The 19,800-nt window shown below is 38.8% G+C and overlaps 2 protein-coding genes across 2 annotated transcripts in view; one reads left to right on the forward strand and one right to left on the reverse strand.

Annotated features, from left to right (window-relative positions):
* Positions 1 to 854: 854 nt before the first annotated feature.
* On the reverse strand, positions 855 to 17,926 carry LOC128092118 (uncharacterized). The gene is made up of 3 exons (XM_052705654.1): positions 17,689 to 17,926; positions 17,059 to 17,165; positions 855 to 1,402 (listed from the first exon to the last, which is right to left on the reverse strand). The coding sequence occupies exons 1-3, from the start codon at positions 17,924 to 17,926 to the stop codon at positions 965 to 967; spliced, it is 783 nt and encodes a 260-aa protein (XP_052561614.1). The 3' UTR covers positions 855 to 964.
* The window catches only part of KLHL1 (kelch like family member 1), a 240,216-nt gene continuing 238,303 nt past the window's right edge, over positions 17,888 to 19,800 (forward strand). The window contains exon 1 of the mRNA XM_052705588.1: positions 17,888 to 18,381. Coding sequence (XP_052561548.1) covers positions 17,888 to 18,381 — 494 coding nt within the window. The remainder of the gene's footprint in view (positions 18,382 to 19,800) is intronic.

Genomic DNA, 19,800 nt, shown 5'->3' on the forward strand with positions numbered 1-19,800 from the left:
ATACTTTCAAAATTTAATTAAAAATAGCATTCCATTAATCTTCATCAGTACAATCACAATCAGCTCTAGTAAAATAAATTTTATGAAAAGGTTACTTCTCTTCCCTAAAGTCTTTTGCCACCTTTTGTTCTTCCACATTCTTTTATCGCCTTGTCAGGATATCAGTTTTAAAAGTTCATGAGGACCAATAAAACCCTTTAGAATGACAAAAAGAACAAAACCAATTCTAGCTTCTTCACATTTTTGTATTTGCATTGTTTCTTTGTTTTTAAAGCGTTTTTTTCTTACCTCTTCCCCATCTCCAGAAGTTGAATACTGAGGATAAGAAGTTGAATACTAAGAAGTTGAATATTAAGAATAATCTAGAATAATCTGAAACAGTACAAATAGGTAAAATCTAATTAAATACCTCAAATTTTTAGAATAGAGCACTACATTAGACAGATGTCTATTTATATATTTCAAACAGTTGTCACTTCACTAAGACACAGATCCTGTGTCATGTCTGTTAGATCACTTTCAATGCTGATGCAGCTGAATGGTGCCCAGGAATAGTAGTGACTGTGATTTTAGTATTTATCTTTCAGAACCACATTAAAAAAAAAAGGTAAGTGGAAGTAATGTCAAGTGTGGAGGAAATTCCCCCCTTGTGCAATACTATGCCTACTTAGTCTTGTGGTCTTACAAAACTAATTCTTCTGTCCACAGCAATGTAGTGAAAGATCTGTCCTTGTCACGGGGTTATCCTTAGGTATAAGTTCATAACGGGGGCACAGGCCCAGGGAAAAAGAAAAAAAGAAAAAGAAAAAAAAGGGAACGGAACGGATATTAATGGTTTGTCCCTACCTGGCCGGCCCTGGGCCGACTGTGCTCCGGGAGAGGGGGAAGGGCAGAGAGCCAGCAGATAGTTTTAACAAAGAGAAAATACAATGGCAACGATTTTGAGGAGGAGCGGTAATTTCCTTTATTTAACTAAATCAAACAAAACGAAAGAGACAAGAGTATCCAAAACGTGAGTCAAACCACGATGGTGCGAGGGAAAGCACGTGCTTTTCTCCACGCTGAGCAGAGACAGCTGAGACTGGGCCAGAGGGAAATAGGCAGATGCTCGGGCCCTGTCCGGAGCTCTGCCCCACTTCCTCTTGCCGCCAGATCCTCCCCTTCCCATACTCGAAGTGCCCATAAAAGGCAGTAAACGGAACCAAAACATAAACTCCTTAACTCCCACTGGTTCACATGATGTTCTGTTGTGGAATACTGATAACAAAAAATGGCAAAACCACAACAGTCCTGATGTCCAAAATCCAGGGATCTGAAGGACCTGATTGAAGTTCACTACTGCAGAGGAACTAGAGGCCATAGAGTATGTCCCATATATGGTCAGCAAGCCCAAAAACTTTCTCTGCAATTAAAACACATTTACAGGAAGATCAACTCGTCACGAGTGGTATTCCCCAGGGGTTGGTGCTGCGGCGTATTCTCTTCAAAATCTTTACTGATGAGGGCATTGAGTGCACTCTCAGTAAGTTTGCAGATGACACCAAGTTGGCTGGAAGTGTGGATCTGCCTGGGAGTAGCAAGGCCTTACAGAGGGATCTGGACAGGCTGGATAGCTGGGCTGAAGCCAATGGGATGAGGTTCAACAAGATCAAAGGCCGGGTCCTGCGCTTTGGCCACAACAACCCCAGGCAATGCTACAGGCTTAGGGCAGAGTGGCTGGAACACTGCATAGAGAAAATGGACCTGGGAGTATTGATTGATGCTCGGCTGAACATGAGCCAGCAGTGTGCCTGGGTGGCCAAGAAGGCCAATGGCATCCTGGCTTGCATCAGAAACAGTGCTGCCAGAACCAACAGGGAAGTGATTGTCCCCCTGTACTCAGCTCTGGTGAGGCCGCACTTCGAGTACTGTGTCCAGTTTTGGGCCCCTCGCTGCAAGAAAGACATTGAGGCCCTGGAGCAGGTTCAAAGAAAGGTGGCAATGCTGGTGAGGGGTCTGGTGCACAGGCCTTATGAGGAGCAGCTGAAGGAGCTGGGATTGTTCAGTCTGGAGAAGGGGAGGCGCACAAGAAACCTTATTGCTCTCTATAACTACCTGAAGAAAGGCTGTAGTGAGCTGGGGGTCAGCCTCTTCTCTTATGTAAGTGGTGACAGGACTAGAGGGAATGGCTTCACGCTCTGCCAGGGGAGATTCAGGCTGGTGACATTAGGAAATATTACTTCTCTGAAAGAGTGGTCAGGCACTGGAATGGGCTGCCCAGAGAGATGGTGGAGTCATTGACCCTGCAGGTGTTCAAGGAACATTTGGACATTATGATGTGGGACATGGTTTAGTGAGAACTATTGGTGATAGGTGGATGATTGGACTGGATGATCTTGAAGGTCTTTTCCAACCTTGGTGATTCTATGATTCTATGATTCTACGAAGTATGGATATAGTGAAAAGATGATGTCAAACTTCATAAAGAAACAAGCAACAAGCAAAACGTGACAGATCATTATACCAGTGCACCAGATACAGCAAAAAAATAGAAGTAGATTTTTTATTTACTGCATTTGATAAAAGAAATAAAAAATAGTGTAATATAATAGTTATCTAAATCTCTCAATATGAAATATTACAAGTGGTGTTACTAGAAAAGTTTGCTGACTACTGATAAAGCAGGAAGAGGTGCACAGAAGTGATGAGCACTTAATCCCTTTTTCTCATACAGTTCTTTTATCACTGACATTTCAGTCTTCCCAGTTATCTGTGTTAAAAATATAATAAAATGTCTGTATTTAAAACAAGTGCTGGTAGAATGAAGGCTGGCTATAAATAGCTCTGAAGTTATGTAAAACTCAGAATCTTAGGACTGCAAGACAGTGACAAGTCTGCTGGCTAGACCATTCTCTGAGATTAGGTTAACTGAGCAGGACATGACATGACAAGACATGAGAAATTGTTGGATGTGACAAGTAACAGTGTGATGACATAAATTGAAGACAGCACCATGAGGCATTGCAAGTGTGTACAGGTAGTTAAGGCAGAGTTATCTGAGAAGGGGCTGAGCTTCGCAGGTAATTGGAGAGAGTACTGAAGACCTCTGGGATGTCAGTATATAGGCCAGCAGTGACTAGACAGCCACATCAATAATAACCTGCAAGGTTATACGGGGAATAGTAACACGAATATCCAGTTTGGTTAAAGACAAAGCAAAACTGGGACCAACAGGGAAAAAAATGTAATTAATAGTTGTTTGGAGGCATTGAGACAGAGAAAGAGAAGTAGAGGAAGGTCAAGAAAAAAGCAGTAATAAAGTATGCTAATCTTGAGATCACTGCTGTCTGGGGACGCCTGCTGGACTGATTTGCCATAGACAAGGCCTATCACAATGAGCATAACACAAAAGCAGGACGGCCTGGGAAGGGTTCTTGCTCCTTACAGCATCTGCTTCTCCTCCCATCATTGCTAAAAACATTTAACAATTTTTTTTTTTAAACAATAACATTTTGACACAAATCTTGCTATGTTAATTAATGCAACTCAGATTTCCGCATTTCAGTTGTTGATGTAAGTCAAAATAAGAAAAAGGAACACACTGGAAAAGTGATATGGTTCAGAGATGTCAAATTAATACTTCTCTTAAATTATCTCAAAAAAAGTACTACTATTCATGATTCAGAATTCCTCCACGCACAAGTAAAAATTTGTACATCTAGTATCAAGATACTTCTTTCTTTACTGCCAAACAGATGGAGATATGAAACAGGCAAAAGGTTATATAAAAAAAATATGGTGCATATATATTAGATGGAATAAAGCACTAGAAAAAAAAATGCCAGAGATCTGAGACACTTCATTTCTGATATTTAAGGAAGAACTAGGATTAGTCCTCAATTAATTGCAATTTTTTAACTAGAAACAACTAAAAGTAGATGTAATAAAATAAAAGTTCCCATACTTTCCAGCTTCTACAATTTATTTTATGCTTTTAATATTACATTGGTCACTCTGAAAGTAATGTCTCTTAGTTATTTGCATGAAAAATACATCAGATACAAAGAACACAATAACAATATTGGATAGAGAAAATTCTTAGCTACAGAACACTATTTTTCATCAGTCACACCATTAGCTACACATTTTCCCCAGAAGTGAACAGGAGCCTGTATGTATGCCCATAAGAATCAGCACTAGCAGAGGTGACTGACTGTTGGCTGTCAACATTGCTAAAATGCACCACCACCACTACTTCGCTGTGTTCACATCCATTGTTTGGTCTCCATAAATGTGAAGAAAACATCAATGAATGTAAATGGATGCTTTTTTTTTTTTTTTTTTTTTTTTTTTTTTTTTTTTTTTTTTCCCTATATGGAGGAATTCAATGATACACCTTTGTTTCATATGCACTTCCATGTGAGACGTTTTGTCAGACTGCCCCTCTGCAGCCATCTGTCATATGGCAACAAAATGTAATGGAATATTGTTGGGAAGCCTCAATCTCTACTGTCATAGCATCAGCATTCACCTCTGATATCATGGGCAAACATAATAAAATAGGAGGCACTACTTTCAGAACATCCCTTGTGTAAAGTACTATAAAGAATTCGTTCATAACTTTAACATACTCAAGAAAGAAAGAAAACAAATGAGAACATGGAATACAGAATATTTCAAACTTCGTATACAGCACGGGACATACGGTAAAAAAGGACACTATCTTTAAATTACTACATAATAATTTCTATAAGATATTATAAAGGAAAATATGTAGGCAGATTAAAAAGAAAAAAAAAGTCCTTAGGATGTATAAACTCTCTTCAAGTGCAAGAAGGATGATATGTGTCATGGTTTTGAGATTTTTCGTTTTCGGTACTCCATAACACCATGTAGTGCACTGGGAGTTAAAGTGTTAATGAGCCAGTTCCGGGTATCTATCCCTGTATATTGTGAAAGTCATGGGGTCTGGCCCTTCCTGGTTGGGCGGTCTTCTTACTGCCTTGCAGTGAGTGCTGGACGGTGCTTTCCTAGACACACCGAACCTTTCAGGTTTGATTCGTTCTTAGGAACTCACTCTCTCTCTCCTATTTCATTAATTAGTCCGATATCATAATCAGTAAAATAAGTTTTCCTCCATAGATAGTTGCCACTGCTTTTTTTTTTTTTTTTTTTTTTTTTTTTGTCTTTCTTGAGCCCAGCTCCCATCTCCCTATCCCTTTTCCTTCCCATTTTGTGGGGCCAGGGGGACCCAGGGGCTTATGGCCACTCTGTCACAGGCATAGACTGATCTAGTTAACTCCGTGACAATATGTTACAGATCTGGTATAATGAATATCTGTTTTTAATGTATATATAGAAAGCATTCACCTAGCTAACCATCGCTAGCTTCTGTTTCCTAGTAAGCATGAGTTATATTCATAAAAATTGTCACATTTCATCAATTCTGACATTGAAAAATCATTTCCAAAGGACTTTCTGAATCAATGTTACTTTTTTGCACAATGTCAGGAGACATAAGGCCTCAACAGCACCTCAGTGGTACACTGCTTGAGACATGGAAGAATGTGCAAAAGGTGGTGACAACTCCAGAGCTCTTACGCATGCATTACATTTTTTTGAAACAACAATAACAATGAAAAAGGAATTGTTTGAGAAAGACTAAGAGAGAACTGAAATGACCTAGACTTATCTATAAATTTCTTTGTCTGTTTTTGAATGTATCTTTGAACATATTTTGAACATTAATAGGCTTGCATTTTTGTTTTTATCAACAGAAATACCGAAAACAACATTTGATGTTAAAAAAACAACTAAAAAGTCAACACAAACTTCACTGTCATTTGATCACTATTAGATGGGCTTTCAGCTCAGAAGCTGACTTTGTGAAGATGCATAACTCATACCTGTCCTGAGTAATGTTAGCTCATGTAACTGACTCTTTCAGTTTATCCGAGTTCTTATTTAATATTTTTATTTTATTTAGGTTTTTCAGCTATTAGGATCCTCACTCTCATGCGTGAAAGTATTTATTTTCAAGTACAATAAATTTATTTTTTTCTATAAGTGAAAGTAAGATAATTAAAAATATTGAACCTGGATAACTGTCAATGGTTTAAAAGAGAAAGCGGAATCATTTTTTTTCCTTGTCTTTACAGAAGCAAGTTAGCAGTGCTCAAAGTTTACAAATATCCCAGAATATTGGCAGCCCATCTGGACTTTCAAGGTCAAGTTTTCAGTGAGTACCTGTGAAAGAGATAAACTTTCCCAATGAAGCTCTCCGAGAGCAGAGAGGTTCGTTCTAAAAAGCTAAAAAGCAGCTTCTGCCCACATTCTCCACCAAGAACGTCAATGGTTTACAGGCTGGTTCGGCCCAGTTCCTTGACCAGTGGAGCGGAGGGATTTCGCAAAATCTGCGCCTCCATAAAAAAGGGAACAGGGGACCCCAAAATAATTAAAAACAGAGGCAACTATCTGAGGAGAAACAAACTAATTTACTAAATATAGTATTGGAATGCAAGATAACACAGCATAATACAATATAATCAGAATTGAAACTAATAAATCAAATATAATGAGAGGATGTCCGAAAGGTGGATAGGCCTCACCATAATGCTGAGGTGAGATGTGCAGTCCGGTTGAGCAGCAGGGAGACGAAAAAGAGACAACAAAGAAGAGTGGATGAAGAAGAGTGCATCAGGTGACCCTGCCAGCAGTTATATCTCCTCTCTGACTGCAAAGTCCCCTGCGGAAAATAGTTCTTCTTCTCTTCCGGGCAGGTACCCAGAACTTGAGCATTAACAGTCAAACTCCCAGTGCACTACATGATGTTGTGATGTGGAATACTAATAACCAAAAATCATAAAACCATGACAATAACTAAAATAGATGTTGCAGTATTGAAACTTGTAAAATATAACACTTTTTTCGATCTTCACTTCTTTGCTTATCAATTGTTTCAAAATGGAGAACATGATGCAGATACAACATATTACTGCCCACGCAATTTATGTGAATAAAAAAGAATTCATATTGGAGTATTTTCCAAGAACTCTTTATTGCCAAATGTTAATGAACAGTAATGTACATTTAATCAAGAGAGTGTTTCATACAAATTCCAATTAATTAGAACACATTTTTTCTACTGCCAAGAGATAAGTTGTGTTCAACAAAATGTGAATTATATCTGAAAATCATATTTGATTTTGATGCACATTTTACTAAGTATGAAAAGGTATATGAGCCACTAAAGGTGACATACAGTCATACAGTCTACTTAAGTTGCTTAAACTTACGATTAATTCTTAAGCGCTTTGTGAATGAGAGCACCTGCTATTCCCACATTTGCTGGTAGCCTCTTGGTAATGCCAATGGGTAAATATATTTACAGGTACTAATGTAAATACTCGTGAATCAAAAATTTCTACTGACTACCGAGTAATTCTTTTTCTTTCGTCTCTTGTTTAGTGAAACAAGATGTTTCTATCCAAAATCTAGAAATGATACCAATTTAAGAAATTAAGCTTTCAGAAATTATTGGAGATGGATTTAAGATAAATACTAAACAACAAATCCACAACTTTTATTAGGTTTGAAAATATACTAGTACACAGTAGTACACTGTAGTAATTAGAATTAATTAGGACTACTGTCATTGATAATTATTACCATTTGTAATACAGTAAAACTGATACTTCCTGTGCAAATGTGTGTACAACAAATTACAGTATGTTACTGCAACCCTTGACCTATGGCATCAGCTTTGTTTTCCGCAGCACAACTGTGAGACTTCAGCAGTTTCCATTAAAAAATTAAGTGTGTGAAAATAAATGGTCTAAAGACATGCAAGGTTAAAAAAATAAAAGTGGGAGACAAGAAAGAAGAGTTCAGACTGTGACAATCATCAGGTTAGAGATTCTGTATGGAAAGAAAAAAAGCTAAGAAATTTTGAGGAAAAAGAACATCAGAAGATGGTAATTCAGAAGCACTAAGGATCATTACTCCAGAGAACACAGAGGCCTTTTTTTTGCCTACTATAAGCACAGCTAACTGAGACTCATCAGGGATCGGTCACTAGAGATGGCAAACACTGATGCTTAGCATGGCAGCTCATCAGTTGTAACAATCTAGCTATGTAGTTAGTCACCTAAATAACAGTTTTCAAAAAAATACCATGAAACTTACTGTAGCTTTCATACATACGAAGGTGAAAAGATGCTGTTATAAGCATTCATTTAATTGTTTAAATTGCTCAGAACACCTATATTATACTCGATACCAGTCAAAAACCTGCTACAACAGGGATATCTGAATGTAGTCTTTTTTTTTGTTTGCTTTTCATTTGTACATCAATGAGTGTCAGTTATATACTGACTTCCATTTAGTTGAAAAAATACATACTCATAGCATAGGTATAGTCTGCACAGTAACTCCCTCAGCATTTTCAACTTCCTCATGCATGACAGGATAAGACAGAATACAAGAATTGGAATAAATCTTCAAAAATCATCAAGTCCAATTGCATAGAAAATAGGATACATCATCCAGTTGACAGAGCACTTCAAACTGGCATAAGTTTTGGAAACTACATGAAAATTCAAGTCTTTCAAAACCAAAACAATGCAAAATAGCTGACAGTAAGTGGTAGCTAAAATGAATATGAATATGAATATCACTGCTGTGGTATTATAGTATTACTACCATAATATGGCACTTGGTACAAGTTGCAAGTAGAAATTTTTATTTTCGTGCGGCAAAAACTTAACTTCTTAAACTGGAAGTATATAATTTTGCACAGTCTACAATGCCATCTACTGCGAACAGAAAATAAGTGAAGTGAAAGGTAGTATCATCTAATGCTAAATAACATCCCATGCAATGGAAGAGACCTCTGGGAGAACTATTCTTACATGAGCTAAAAACAGCCAAAGGCTTCTCTTCTAAGTGCATATATCCATTAAGGACTAAAAGCAGTATGGACAGAAGCTACCTCCAATGGACAATGAGACTATGATAAGGAGAGAAAGTGAGGAGACATCATGAACATCTCATAACGTTTGTTTTAATGTATGTTTTCAAACATACATTTCAAGAGCAATATGATTTATTCCTTAAGTAATTCTGTGTGAATGAAATGTAGACACATTTCTAGATGACTTTTCTTGATACAGCTTAATAACAGAATTTTGCTCATACTTTTCAACTGAAAAGAAAAAAAAATGTAAATGTTATACATTAACAGAAGTTAACTGCTGTTCTGTACTTCAAGATTTTTCGTGTTAATTGTAGGCTGTAGAAGGAACACTCAAGAGGACAGAATCTTGTTCTTCACTTTATTTCTGAACTAGTGAAACTTCAATACACTAATATAAGATTACTATGTTTGTGACCAAAAGTATTGTTCTGAACAACTGTATTCTATAATCTATTTATTCCTCAAAATGAAACTATCAATATACTCATATTTTCTTCTACCAATATTCATATTTTCTACTTTTCTACTTCTTACATACCTACATTTTTATAGCCATTTAGAAGGCAAATAATATTATCAGACAAGATTCTTGAAACTAAAATAATGCTATGTTTCTTAGATCAAGAACTTTGCTTTTTAATATTATCATATACAAGTACAGTATTTATTCCTATCAAATAAAGAAGGAAATATGAGTCAGATTTATAAAAAGAAACATTCCTTTAAAAATAAAATAGGCATAGAGGAATGTAATAAAATACCTAGTATCAGTTGTGGGTAAATATAAAAAATCATGTTTGTTATTCAACTCAGCCAATCAACTTCTTTCCTTTGTATTCAGTGACTGCTGTATTCACATTACATCCCAGTGTTTTCTGACATTAAGACTGCTGCTTATTCAGATGTCAGCACCCTGAAAGCCATATCAACTTGGAAAGTTGCTCAAAAGATAACTTTCCTGATGATACAGCTTTACAAACCTGCTTTTATTCTTACTGGATTTCCTTCTTAAGAGAACTCTAGAAATCGTTCATTTTCTGTCAAATGCTGAAAGGTTTTCAAGGGTGAAAACCCCTGAAAACATATTTTTCTTCTTTACTTCAAAGAAACCTTTAAGCAGAAATATAAGTATCATAAGGTCATGTCTAAAGCAGTAAATAAAATCTCCCAGTGCCTGTTTTCTGCTCTGCTCAGGCTCTGGGACTCAGGCCAAAAGGCATGGCACTATTTACCTGCATATGGCTAACTGCTCTTATCCTCTAAAATACTGACTATCCAAAGTGCATATTGAGTGTGTTTCCTATGCTAATTCCTGCACTAGTTTCTGAGAATGACAGTCTGTACCAACCAAAAACATTTCATTGTTTCAGTGCATGTGATAATGCCTTAACAGTATTGGCCATCTTATGCCACCTCCATTGACTCTGTTTAATTTAACTAATTCTAAATTAATTTACTAATACAAATGTAGTGGTGAGCTCATTATTATTATTTTTTTTATTATTTCAGTCTATTTTCAAACTTCATTGTTGTTATTTTCTAATGTATAATTTTCCAAAGTTTTTACTTCAGACTGTAAATAAATGTTAAATAAAAGATCAGCAGTAACTGCACATTTTTTGAACAGAACATGAAAGCAAGCCACTTCTTAGAGTTCAGAGTCAAAGAAAAAAATACAGCCATTTCCTGAATCTAGCAAAGAAAAAGAATCCTATTTTCTTTGCATCACCAGAATTTCAGCTGATAACTTACAGATGCATTGTCAAAACAGTAGTATTTAAATCAAGACAATGTAATAATTTTACAAAGATACTGAAATGCTATCATATAAAATTGACAATAACAGCTTCCATGTGGATTAGCAAATGGTACAGATGAATGACTTCCAAATGGTGGAGTATGACATATAAGTGCAAAGGTGCGTGCTCTGCCAAACCTGCATTAGGTCTAGAATAGCAATTTCACTTGAACATAATTTTGGAAAGATGGCATTGACAGTCTCTTCAAATAAACTTAAGCTATAGATATTCTGGAAATTGTCGGAATGAATGAATGAATGAATGAATGAACTAGGCATCCCTTACTGAAGTGGTAATTACCACAGAGAAACTATGGGAACTGATTTTGGAATAGAAGAACCTCAATATTTTTTATTTCACTTAAAGACAATGTCTTCAAGTCACTAAGAGAAATAGGAGAAGATTAAAAAAAAAATTAAGAAAAAAGAATTCAATCATTATATCCATGATTTTAAACTACTATGTTTACAAGACAGTTTACTTGTGATTTTTTATCCTTGACAAATCATGTAGCATTTACTCTTCCTAAATGAAATTTTTAAAAACTGCTTTTTAGGGTGTGTTCATACAACTTTAAGAAGCAATTGTTCCTCAATATAAAGTAACTGGCTGTGTTCGTCTAGGCTCATGAGATAAAAAGTAAAAATGTGTCTGTTCAAATCAGCACTTAATTAATCTATCATTCTTTTACCTAGCATTACTAAGGGGGCAGTTAGGTAACTTCAGAGAAGTAGTTCTTAGAATCACAGAATGGCTTAGAATCATAGAACCATAGGCAGACTGATCTAGTTGTTGGCAGCTCTTCCCATGGCAGGGGGGCTGGAAAGAGACCTTAAAGACCTAAATTTAATTCCAATCCCCTTGCCATGGGCAGAGTTGCCAGACACTAGATCAAACTGTCCAGGAGCCTCATCCAATATGGCTTTGAAAATTCTTGCTACTCTGAAATAATTGTGGCTGGTCATGTGACCACAGATACACACCTGTCTTGTACTATCCTAACTCTTTGTTGATTTTGTGAAATAACATGATGTAACTCTTTAATTTATCTAAAAACAAACTCATTCTCTACACTGAAATCTCAGTTGAAAACTCAGTATAGATAAAACACATACAAGAGTTTATATGTAAATAAGTTCTGGCTTTACCGGTTTTTCTAGTTTTGTTCTTTCTTTCTTGTCATTAGAAAACAATCATAGTTACTAAGCTTGGCTGTCTAGCCTTGGTTTAGTAATTTCTGTTGAAATATTTACAGTATTTTGAGAGAAAAATCAGATCAACACCTTCAAACTCCTGCTATTAACAACTTCAAAGCATTACAGGTATACCTTACGCAGAATTTCTTAGTTATTCATTACTGTCATCTTTATCCAGTTCTGCATCTTTATTATCTATATTGATTCAAAATTTCATAAAGCTTTATGCATGACAGAAGTTTTAAAAATAAGTCTAATAAATTACATTTTTAGCAAGCATGATGCTGCCATTTTCTTCACTAAATTTGGATCTCTCTGTGGATGTCCAATACCATGAGTTTCTTTAGCTTGAGTATTCCTGTAGGCATGTTTTCATAGCACCTTTTTACACTCTCAGATTCTTGCTTCTGAGTGCATGATTAAACACCTACAAAATCAGCATCTTTATATCTGAAGTACATGCTCATTTATTCACATGACAATTCTCACATTCAAGTGAGAACTGTTTTAAAACTGCTCATTATTGAAGCACAGTGACCTCCTCTTTATGCTTTTTGTTCAGCAAAATCTACTGTCTTCTCCATTATAACTACATGTCAAATTAAATTATAGAATTACCATTAATGCTTTTAGTTTGTTGACACCTATATCCTTTCTCTTCTTAATCATCCTTTCTCTTATTATGCATGCTACTCCATAAGTAATGCCTCCTAGAGTAATGCCTCTTATTTTCATGGAAACTACAACAGATATAATAACACTGTTTGATAGAGCAAATTCTCAGCTACAAAACACAGTTTTTCAACACAGTCACAGCCATTGGTTATGCATTTTTACCAGAGATGAGCAACAGCCTGCATGTCACACTAATAAAAGTCTGCACAGCAGAGGTGACCCACTGTTGCTGTCACCACTGCAGAAACACACCACCCACGGCCTCATTGTGCCACTGTTTGGTCTCCATAAACATTCAGCAAGCATCGATGAATGTCAGTGGATGCAGTATTTTCTGTATGAAAGAACTCATTTACATGTTTTTGGTTTGTATGCAATTCGGTGTTAGACGCCATTTTGTCAGACTGCCCCTCTGCTGTCTCAGTCACAGGGTAACCAAATCAAAGAATCATAGAATGGCCTGAGTTGAAAGGGACCACAATGATCATCTAGTTTCAACCCCCCTGCTACTTGCAGGGTCGCCAACCACTAGACCAGGCTGCCCAGAGCCACATCCAGCCTGGCCTTATGAACGCATAGAGAGATGGGGCATCCACAACATCCTTGGGCAACACGTTCTTGTGAGTCACCACCCTCTGTGTGAAAAACATCCTCCTAGCATCTAACCTAGACCTCCTCTGCCTCAGTTTAAAATCATTTTCCCTTGTCCTATCACTATCCACCCTTGCAAACAGCCACTCCTCCTCCTGTTGATATGCTCCCTTCAGGTACTGGAAAGCCACAATTAGTCTCCTTAGAGCCTTCTCCAAACTAAACAAGCCCAGCTCCCTCAACCTTTCCTTATAGGAGAGGTGTTCCAGCCCTCTGATTATCCTATCCTATCCTATCCTCTGGCCCATGAGCAACCAATAAATTAAACTACAATTTACCAGTATTTCCAATCCACCAATTCTTGTTGGGGTACAGGGCACAACATATAAATGGTTTGATGTAAAACATGTGAAAACCAACCAAAGAATTAGGCCACTATCAACAAGGTTCGCAATGGGAAGAAGGAAAAAAGAGGGTTAATCAAATTTGACCAATTTGGGTACCTACTACAAAGTCCTTTTCTCTTAACAGTTTTTTATTACTTGGGAGATTCGTTAAAAGAATATATATCTCTAGGCCATTTTTCCTAAAAAGAGTGAGCAGAAATCTTTTTCTTTTTCTTTTTCTTTTCTTTTTTTTTTTTTTTTTTGCCAGAACATAACTGTGAATTTAAGTAGTTTGCAATGCATTTAGAAACTGTCATGGTTCTATGTTTTTTTGTTTTTGTTTTTTGTTTTTGAGTTTCAGTATTCCACATCAAAACATCATGCAGTGTACGGGGCATTAAAGTGTCACTGCCCCAATTCCAAGTTCCTATCCCTGTACATTACAGCAGTCACGGGATCTGGCCCTTCCGAGTGGGGCGCTCTCTTGCTGCCTTGCAGTGGGTGCTGGAGGTGCTTTCCTAGCCGTTCCAAGCTTTTCAGGTTTGAATCAGTCCTGGGGGCTCTCTCTCTCTCATCTTGTCTGATTTATTAATCTCAATTTCAATTAAATTGTATATATTGTGTTATCTTGTATTCCAATATTATAGTAAAATAAGTTTTCCTCCACAGATTGTTGCCGCTGCTCTTTTCCTCCCTTCCTTCCTTCCCATTTTTTTTGTGGGACTGGGTGGAGGGGGAGGGCAGAGGCCTGTCGCCCCTGTCACGGACATAGATTGATCTGGTCAACTCTGTGACAGAAACACAACAAGAAACTTTCACAAATCTTACACAACAGAGATATAAAGACTATCCTCTTTTATTTCTTAACCTAACTAAACAGATGAAGAAGAAAAAGCCATGAGCACTTTCAAGCAAAGCTGCTAAAGTTATTCAAGCTCTGTGCGGTTATTAATCTGGGTAAGTTGAAAGAGGTGAAGAGTGCAGCAATATGTCATTTCATAAATAAAAATAAATGCAATACAGTACGTTCTAGTGTATAACAGACTTGACAGTTTATCCTTATTAATTATTAACTTGGTTACACTTCATGGGTAAGGAAGGAAACTTAAGATATCAAAATGTTTCTCTTCAGTAACTAAGAGATATTTATTTTCACATATTTGTTCACATGTTCATGTCAATGACCTGTATACATAGTCTAAGACATCGCTGACTAATAAACTAATGTTTTTGTTGTAATTGTTCGTGCTGTGTATATGTGAGCAAGGTGCCTAGACCTACAAAAAAGAATCATTTTTATTTTTCCTGGGAGGAAGAGAAAGTTCACATGGTACAAGTCTACATAACCCATAGAATTAATCACATTATGTAACAGGAATCTAAACCGTAATTTAAAAGATATTTGTGTTCACTTTGTCATGCGGTAGTCTAGAATACGTCCTTTACCTCACTGGCATATGTCAAAATTACTTGCAAGGAAACATGAAGATAAGAAACTCTGAAAGACTAAGAAAAACAGTTTCATCTTTTTTTCTAGGAAAAACGATTTATTCATGAAGTATATGTAGTGACAACAGATACTTCTCCAGTATAGCTTTTTTTGGTTTAGTTCTTCTTCACTGTACACTGACAAAATACTTTATAGTTGTGAATGTGCTCTGAATAAGATTAAGAGAGCTTTCTAGATTTCTTTTGATGATAGAGAACTGTTTATACATTTTCATACCTGAAATTAACTGCAAGACGCTAGTGAAAAATCAGGTATATATACTAAATTAATGTATCGTTTAGTTGCAAAAAATGCTTATATACTGAAATGTGAAGAAATTAAGTAGTGTTAAAATGCATATAAAACTACACAGAACACACTGAAGAGCTGAGACTTCAACCATTAGACAAAAATAATGTGAGACTCTTTCAGTTACAATCTGTAATAATTTTTTCTTTTTTTCTTCATAATTGCTTGCTAGTCTGTAGTAGAAAGCTGATAAAGGACTGAATCACTTTGTTGGGTGATCTCTATATATTCACTGAGTGACATCTGAAGTACATTTAGAAAAAAAATGTTACAATATAATGACATTTATATTTATCTAAGTAACTGAAGAAAACCTATACAACAAAGTTAAGATGAAACCAAATAAAAAGCTATCAACTACTCACATCAAATGATTAACTGAAGTCTTAATACATTAATCAAGGATTAATTCTATCTAAGAATTACAACAGGGTAAAGAAAATAGGCAAATAGGCAATTTTCCTCTCTCCTCTCCGCTCCTGTCTCTTTTTTTTTTTTTTTTTTTTTTTTTAAGCTCTGAATACTGAAGGCAAAACTGAGACCCTAGGGAGTTTGCAGTCCAGTTGTGAAAGAAATCAATACTTAAAATGCAAAGTAGAAATTTTTCTTCCCTAGAAAGTAGGAGTTTATGTCCTGAATTTCTTGTTCTGTTCAATACTGAACTTAATCAAAGCTAAAACAGAAAGCCTAATATTGGTTTGCAACTAGAAGTACAGCTGCAGTGACAAACTAAATAAAACAATAACAAAACAGTTAATTACTGTTTGAATTCTCTGTTTCTCTGAAGGGCTTTTAAAGCTGTAGTGCTTTATGAATGAGGAGTCAGAACATTCCAACTTAATGGTAAGAGTTTCTTCAACTTTTATTCCTGAATTCATAATATGTTAGTATAACAAATTTTTGGTAGCTCACAAGTGCATCAGCAGTGCATGAAGCAGACTGAAGCTGAGTGCTTCAAAGTGCTTCAAAGAAACAAATAAACTTTTTTTCCCAACACTTTCCTAGCAACACATGTTTTTTTTTTTTTCTAAAATACTACTTTCTAAAGGTGGATTTCAGGCATTCTGTACGTTGTCTTATTTCTGGCAAATTCTCATGCAGTGTAATTGATAAGCTTGCAGGTGATGATATGCAGTGTAGTTTTGCAGTGTAGTATCCCTCTCCCACATTTCACCACAAAGCTTTTAATTCCAGAATTCAGAATGTCCCAGATGCACAGAATATTTTGTGACATCCATCCCATGTGGGCAGATGTTCCCAAACAGATTTCTCTGTTATGAAGGAAATTCCCTTGGGTTTAGCACTGTCAGACTGCATTAAGAGCCCACATAAAAGGTAAGAAACAGATGTGCAGTACTATTTCAGTTTGACACGCTGTTTGTCTAGCCTATGTTTTCTACTGCTACAGCAACACTGAGCCAAGATGCTAATGAATGGAGCCTGCAGAATAAATCGTTAACCTGTAACCTCATCCAGTCAGCATGCAGTCTATTAAGTTTGTACTCCTGTGATTCATGCTCTTGTGTTCACTGCTACTGCTGCATTTGTTTCCATGTATCTTTCTCCCAGTATTACATAGTGTCATACAAGCCAAAATAGCAAGGTGCTGGAGAGGGAGAAGCAGGGGCTGTGAAAGACAATTAGCGACCTGCCGACTTACTTGCATGAGGATGACTGAAGCATCCCTTTCCCTGTGTCTCTTCACACTGATAGCCCCAGAGCACATCTGCGTCACATAGAAGGGAGGGGGCAGCTTGGCGAGAGGCACTGAGACACATAGAAAATTACATAGTGAGGACCTTGACAGACTCACAGATTCTCTTCCCCCCCTCCCCAGTCCCCCCGCCTCCTACATACAGCATATATAAAGGAACCCTGCTTTAACCCTGTGCCAGCTCTCTGGCTTTGCTATCCCAGATAACTGCAGCCATAGGACTCCCCTGAGAAATGGGATGGGAAGGCGGGAGGTGGAGAGAGGCTTCCAGGTGACTTCTCCTCCTCCAGCAACGCCCGGGCACGGAGCTCCAGGAGGCAGAGGAAGAGCCACCTGCCTCCTGCTGTGGCTGCCGCTGCCGGTCCTCTCCGGCCGCCGGCTCCGCTTGCCCCTCCGTTCATCAAATTACCGCTTCTTTACAGCCTCTCACCCGCTCTTCTCTCGCAAGTGCCTGTCTCCCCTGAGAGGTGTCTCTCATTTCTGCCTCTCTCTCCACCCCTTTCCACTGATCACCGTGCAATTCTCGTCAGCTCTGGGCATCTCTTCCTCTCCCTTCCCTGTGCTGGGTGTCTCTACCTCCTCTCGGCTCTGTGCATCGCTCCATCCATCCATCCTCCCTCTCTCTCCGCACTGGTGTGTGCGCGCATTTCCCTCCAGCAGCCGGCTGCCAGCCCTCGCCCTGCAGCGCTGCCCGGAGCAGCCGCCGCCGCCGCCCGGCCCTGCCCGGCCGCCGTGAGTCCCGCCTCAGCCCGCGTCCTCCGCCCGCCTCGGCACCATGTCCGGCTCCGGCAGGAAAGACTTCGACGTGAAACATATCCTTCGCCTCCGCTGGAAACTGTTCAGCCACCCCTCGCCGGCGGGCGGCCCGGCGGGGGGGGGCTGCTTGCCGCCCGACAGCAGCTTCGAGCACTGGGGGCCCAGCCAGAGCCGCCTGCTGAAGAGCCAGGAGAGAGGAAACGGCGCCTTCTGGAAGAAATCCGCCTCCTCCGCCTCCTCCTCGGCGGCCACCACCGCCAGTCCGCCCAACGGGACGCTGCTGCCCGCCGGCGGCCGGCCCCGCGGGGGGCACGGCCCGGGGCCTCCGCCGCCCCGCACCGTCTTCTACGTGGAGTCCCTGGAGGAAGAAGAGGAGGAGGCGGAGGCGGCGCCCGGCAGGATGGAGGTCGCCCGGGAACCCGAGAAGCCCCTGGCGCCGCCGGAGCAGAAGGAAGCGCCGAGGGGCTGCGCGGACGGCGGGTGTCCTGCAACAGGTGACGGAGGAGGGCACAGGTAGGAAAAGCCGTTGGCTCGCCCTGCGCGGGCCGGGAGGATAGGGAGGCCGTGCCCCTGCCGCGCGGCTGGGAGGAGCTACGGGAGCGGGGCTCGGGGAGGAAAGTTTGCTGGGAGCTGGGGTACGGGGCTCATCCGTTTCAGACGCCACTGTTTGTGGGAGAGGAGCGGGAGGGCGGCCCCGGCTTCCCGGGGGAACGTGGCCTGCTGCGCCGCCAGCTGTGGCCACCCAACTTTAGGGGAAGTTAACCGAAATGCGAGGGTGAGGCGGTGATGTTCTGCGCGCTGAGGTGTCAGGTGACCGCTGAAAAAGCGACGTCTCCTCTCTGGGAACTCTGCCTCTAAATGGTGTTAGAGAAAAGAATTTAAGAGTCATGAACTGAGCGATGCCTAAAAAAGCCCATACGAACCGGCCAGTCACAGGCAGGTTCTGATAGCTTCACATGGAATGTCTTTGAATGTTGAACCTTTTCTTTTCTTCTCAGTCTCACTCCCAACACAAACAGACATTAAAGTTATTAGGAGAGGGAAATGTAGCTCTGACAGAGCTTCCAGAAGTACTGTCTTATGAGGATGAGAAGCTCTTTGTTGATTTAATTCTGACTGCTCAAACTCCCGATGGTTAAAGTAAATTTATTTCTAGCTCCCTTATCATTTACTACTTCTTCTGTGGCAAGTAAACATACAGGTCTGTTTCTAAATAGAAAAGAGACATCTAGCATTCTTGTGGCATAACTTAACATCTTACTGAAAGTAAAATATATCAAATACTTAGTTTAGATAAAGAGATAACTGCATTTTTTAGATTAACATAGCTGCACATATACATCAAATTCTAGCTTTTTTCTCATAGTACAAATTACAGAAGTGGAGAATATATTCTAAAGCATACATTCTCTGCTTTAAGCTCTTAATTGTGTTAGCAGTGGAGTTCTTTTCATAGTAAATGAATGTCGAATAGCTGTTGAATGTTGAACGGCAGTATATGATATTAGGTAAAAGATCAGAGATGCTATGAATTCTATAAACATCGGAAGTTATTCTAACTAAGAATCATAGAATCATAGGATGGCTTACATTGAAAGGGAACTCAAAGATCATTAGAGGATAGGATTTGATAGAAAATATTAAGATAATGGAGGTAAGACAAAAGGTTTACTCTCCAGGGTTTCTGAACAGAATAGTTTAAAAACTGCTGCAAATCCAATACTGTTGTATAGATGGTATATTTTGTGCACTGCTGAGCATCTTCAGAGATCTTACACACTGGCTGATGCTTACAGGGTTTTGATGGCACCACTTAATTTATATGAACTTCCTCATAGAATTGTCAAGGTTGGAAAAGACCCCAAGATCATCCAGTGCAACCGTCCACCTATCACCAATAAATCATCACATCACTTAAGTACTCTGTGATAC

Source organism: Tympanuchus pallidicinctus, unplaced genomic scaffold (genome assembly GCF_026119805.1).
Source record: "Tympanuchus pallidicinctus isolate F22 unplaced genomic scaffold, pur_lepc_1.0 scaffold6, whole genome shotgun sequence".
Lineage (NCBI taxonomy): Eukaryota > Metazoa > Chordata > Aves > Galliformes > Phasianidae > Tympanuchus > Tympanuchus pallidicinctus.

Bases quoted from the DNA above. Each gene is read 5' to 3' on its own strand.
- LOC128092118 (XM_052705654.1), bottom strand. From the start codon at position 17,926: ATGTTTCACGTCGAAGTCTTTCCTGCCGGAGCCGGACATGGTGCCGAG. The intron at 17,166-17,688 runs GTAGAGACACCC...TATGTGTCTCAG, and splicing joins ATGCACAGAGCCGAGAGGAG to TGCCTCTCGCCAAGCTGCCC. The intron at 1,403-17,058 runs GTAAGTCGGCAG...TTTTAATTGCAG, and splicing joins CTTCAGTCATCCTCATGCAA to AGAAAGTTTTTGGGCTTGCT.